This window comes from Arachis ipaensis, chromosome B10 (genome assembly GCF_000816755.2).
Source record: "Arachis ipaensis cultivar K30076 chromosome B10, Araip1.1, whole genome shotgun sequence".
In the NCBI taxonomy this organism is placed as follows: Eukaryota; Viridiplantae; Streptophyta; class Magnoliopsida; order Fabales; family Fabaceae; genus Arachis; species Arachis ipaensis.
In genome coordinates, this window is record NC_029794.2 from 131,468,013 (window position 1) to 131,471,796 (window position 3,784).

The 3,784-nt window shown below is 25.4% G+C and overlaps 1 protein-coding gene across 1 annotated transcript in view; it reads right to left on the minus strand.

The window, feature by feature from the left end:
• LOC107621308 (beta-glucosidase 12-like) overlaps positions 1-3,539 on the minus strand; it is a 6,600-nt gene extending 3,061 nt beyond the window's left edge. The window contains exons 1-7 of the mRNA XM_021114107.1: positions 3,363-3,539; positions 3,120-3,189; positions 1,915-1,973; positions 1,580-1,655; positions 1,412-1,489; positions 552-639; positions 211-466 (exon numbers count right to left, since the gene is read on the minus strand). Coding sequence (XP_020969766.1) covers positions 211-466; positions 552-639; positions 1,412-1,489; positions 1,580-1,655; positions 1,915-1,973; positions 3,120-3,189; positions 3,363-3,539 — 804 coding nt within the window. The remainder of the gene's footprint in view (positions 1-210; positions 467-551; positions 640-1,411; positions 1,490-1,579; positions 1,656-1,914; positions 1,974-3,119; positions 3,190-3,362) is intronic.

Consider the following 3,784-nt stretch of genomic DNA (forward strand, 5'->3'; position numbering starts at 1 on the left):
GTATAATTTACTGATTTTTTAATTAAATTAATTTGTTTAATCTAATTTTAACAAAAATAATACTATTTAATCATTATATGTATTGAATTTTAATTACTAAAAAATATCTTTAAAAAACACGTTTTAAACATGTTTACGCGAGTAACTCCCAGTTAAATTTGTTTACAAAAATAACTTGTTCACGTATGGTTTCTCTACATAATAGAGTACCTGATATTTTGTCTTGTAGAGTTGCACAGCAGAAGCATGAGAAAGAAGTTGATAATGTGAAACCAAATAGGGTTCAGTAGCAGAATCACCAGCACCACAATTTGGATTCACCCATTTTGAACATCTACCAGGTGCATACATACCCCTTCCATACCCACCTTGGCTATATGACCATGGTTCATTCAATGTTATCCAATGCTTCACTCTATCTCCAAATTCCTTAAAGCAAACCTCCGCATAATCTCGAAAATCATCTCTAAAAACAAATTATAATAATTATATAATACCTTGCTTTATTATTTTGGGTGAAAATTATTTTATTTTTTAATTATAGCACTTACATAATGTTAGGACTTAAGAAGCCACCATACTCGTCTTCCAATGCTTGGGGAAGATCCCAATGAAAAAGAGTTACAAATGGTTTTAGACCTGCATAAATATAATTTCATTGAGATTATTATTCATAGATATATATATTGATCGTTACAAAAATAAAAAATGTAAGGATCCATGTGTAAAACCTTGAGTATAATAATTAGAACAGTTAAAAAAAGATCAAATATTTGTTAATTTTGTCTTTAGAAAATGATTTAATTACTCTTTCGTTTCTTATAGTTTTATCGAATTTTTAATTAAGTTTTTATATATTTTTTTAATTAGATCCTTATATCATATCAGATTTTATAATTAAGTCTCTATCGTGACAAAAACGTTGAAATTAATGGAATATTTTGTTAAACTATATAGAATATTTAGTAAAGTGTTAGGCATATTCGTTTTGTTTAACGGAACATTCCGTTAATTGCAATATTTTTTTCACGGTAAGGATTTAGTTACAAAATCTGATATGATATAGAGACTCAATAAAAAAAAAGTATACAGACCTAATTGAAAATTCAATAAAACTATAGAGACTGACAGAATAATTAAATCTTAAAAAATTAAATGTGATAAATTGATTCCTAAAAAAATATAATGATGAATCAAATTATTTCTTCTACTAATTAAATGATAGTATATTGTAAAATGATTATTTCACATAGTAAGTGATGAAAAAAATAATTTAATTCATAATTGTATTTTTCAAACACCAATTAAAAATATTTAATATTTTAAAAACTAAATTAATACACATTATTATTTAATCTTTGAGTAAAGGACTATTTTGATATTAACCCTAAAAAACTGTGCTTATTCTAACCATTTGATAGTAACTCATCAATGAGATTGTTGTAATATTTGATTCCTTCTTGATTTATGCCTCCACTAAGCTTTCCTTCTGTTCACATCAAATTTATTTAAAATAGTTAATAACATGAAAGATCTAATCAAGCCAAATGAAAGTAGCTAACCATTTATTATTACTTACTTGGGAGTATTCTCGACCAAGAGATAGAGAATCTGTAAGCATCTAAATTCATATCCTTCATTATCCCAACATCTTCCTGTGTATATATATATGGACAAGAATCAATTTTTTTTAATGAAATAATAATAATCAAGAAAAAATAAACCTATATATATATAGGAATTAATAATGTGAAGATTTTCTTTTTACTCTATATTTATATCATAGAGTTTTACTTTATATATGTTGCAATCGATTCATCACTATTATTTTAATGTGGATTTTTATTTTTTTTTCTTGAATATATTCTCCTTAATTTTGGTGTCATTTGGAATTTAATATATTATATATCATACCTTGTAGCGGTGATATTCATCAATTGCAACATCTCCATTACTTCTATCTTTTATCCTTTCTGTGTGTTGCATGTAATAATTGTCAGATATGATCTTATAATTAAGGGTCCTACTCCACTACTATAACAATAAATTAATAATCAAGACACTAGGAAACAGTTTACTAATTATATAAACAAATATTTTTACAATAATATACCCTATTTTTTAGAATTATTATGTGTCAAAAAAAATTAAAATTCGTCAAAAAAAATAAATTTTGACATTATTTTAACTATAAAAATATGTTAATAAAAATTTTGTCAAAAATAGTATTTTTAACATATAAGTAATTGTAAAAAAAAGTTTAAATCTTATTTTGATAAATATTGGCCATCAAAGATAAATTGTTAAAAAAATTTGAGAATATATTTTTTGTGATACTTATTAACCGTCAAAAATCCTATTTATTTTGACACTTATTGACCATAAAAAGTTCTCAACAAAAATTTTTAATAAAGAATGAGATGAGATCTTGAAACTAAAGAATAAACTGAGATTTTGAAGATGAAGAATGAGTAGTGTGATCCCAAATTGAGAGCAGTGTGATGCCAAAATTGACGGAGCTCAACGAAGAAAAGGAATAATGGAATAAGTTGAAAACAAATAAGTGTCAAAATTAAAGAGTAATTTTCTACAATCAAATTATTCATAAAAAAAAAACATAGAGAATTTGACATTTGTGATATTTATCAAAAGTATATATTAACTTTTCCACTTAACTATGGCTGTTAAAAAAAATTACGTTAAAATAGCTCTCTTTTCTTGTAGTGTAATTACGAGATGAGATATTATATATAAATATGAAAAAATCATTTCTCCTAACTTTTTTTAATACTATTAGTATAGTTTTTACTACGTTATTTTCTAATTTAACAGAACTAATTTGCTATAAATTTAAACTCAATTTAAAAATTTGTGACTAATCAATAAGTTGTTTTGTTATTTAAGCAGACTAATGAGATAACTAACCAACTCCAGACAAGTTTGTTAAAATGCTGTTTCTTGTGTTAATTTTAAAAGTAAACATCATTTTTTTTATATTAGTAAACATCAACTTGAAAACAATGGTGTCTGGTCTTTTTTTCTTTTAAAGATGCATCTAAAATTTGATTAAAAAAAAAATGAGTTAGCAAATTAAGAAGGCATGCATATGGAGTAGTTACCTGGATATTTGTGGGTGTAGGTATCCCATATGCTCTCTCCTCTTCCTCCTTCTTTTGCTGCACCTTCATACTGTATTTCTTATATGATTAATTAGCTACATACCCTTCTTTAAACAAATAGCTAGAGAAATNCATATACGAAATTATGGATGTTATGTTATATAAAATAACTTTAAATATTATCTTCTTAATATTATTATACATATATATATGCATTATGCATGGTAATGGGTAGATTTATACCTGGTAGGATGAGGAAGCAGTTCCAAAGATGAAGTCTTTTGGAAAAGAGGATCGGTTCAGAGAAGAAACATCAAGAATTGGGGAAGCTTCTTTATTTGCAGAAGAAGAAGTGATAATAAGAGCAAAGAAGGAGAGAGACACAAGTACCAAAATGCCCTTCTTATTGTTGGATTCCATAATTTCTTAGCTTCGAATTGAATATTGTATTGAGAATTTGTCACCCTTTTTATAACAAAAAACACGTAACCTTTATTAGGCTTTTAGTTTCTTTTGCTTATTATTAGTCATCCTTGTTGATCCACCTGTTATAATTAACTTAGTCGTAGCTGTTATATTATAACTAATAATTTGGATATCAAAGCTGCTATGTAATTTAATATCATAACCAATAAAAGAACTTTATATCTGTTATTACTAAATAT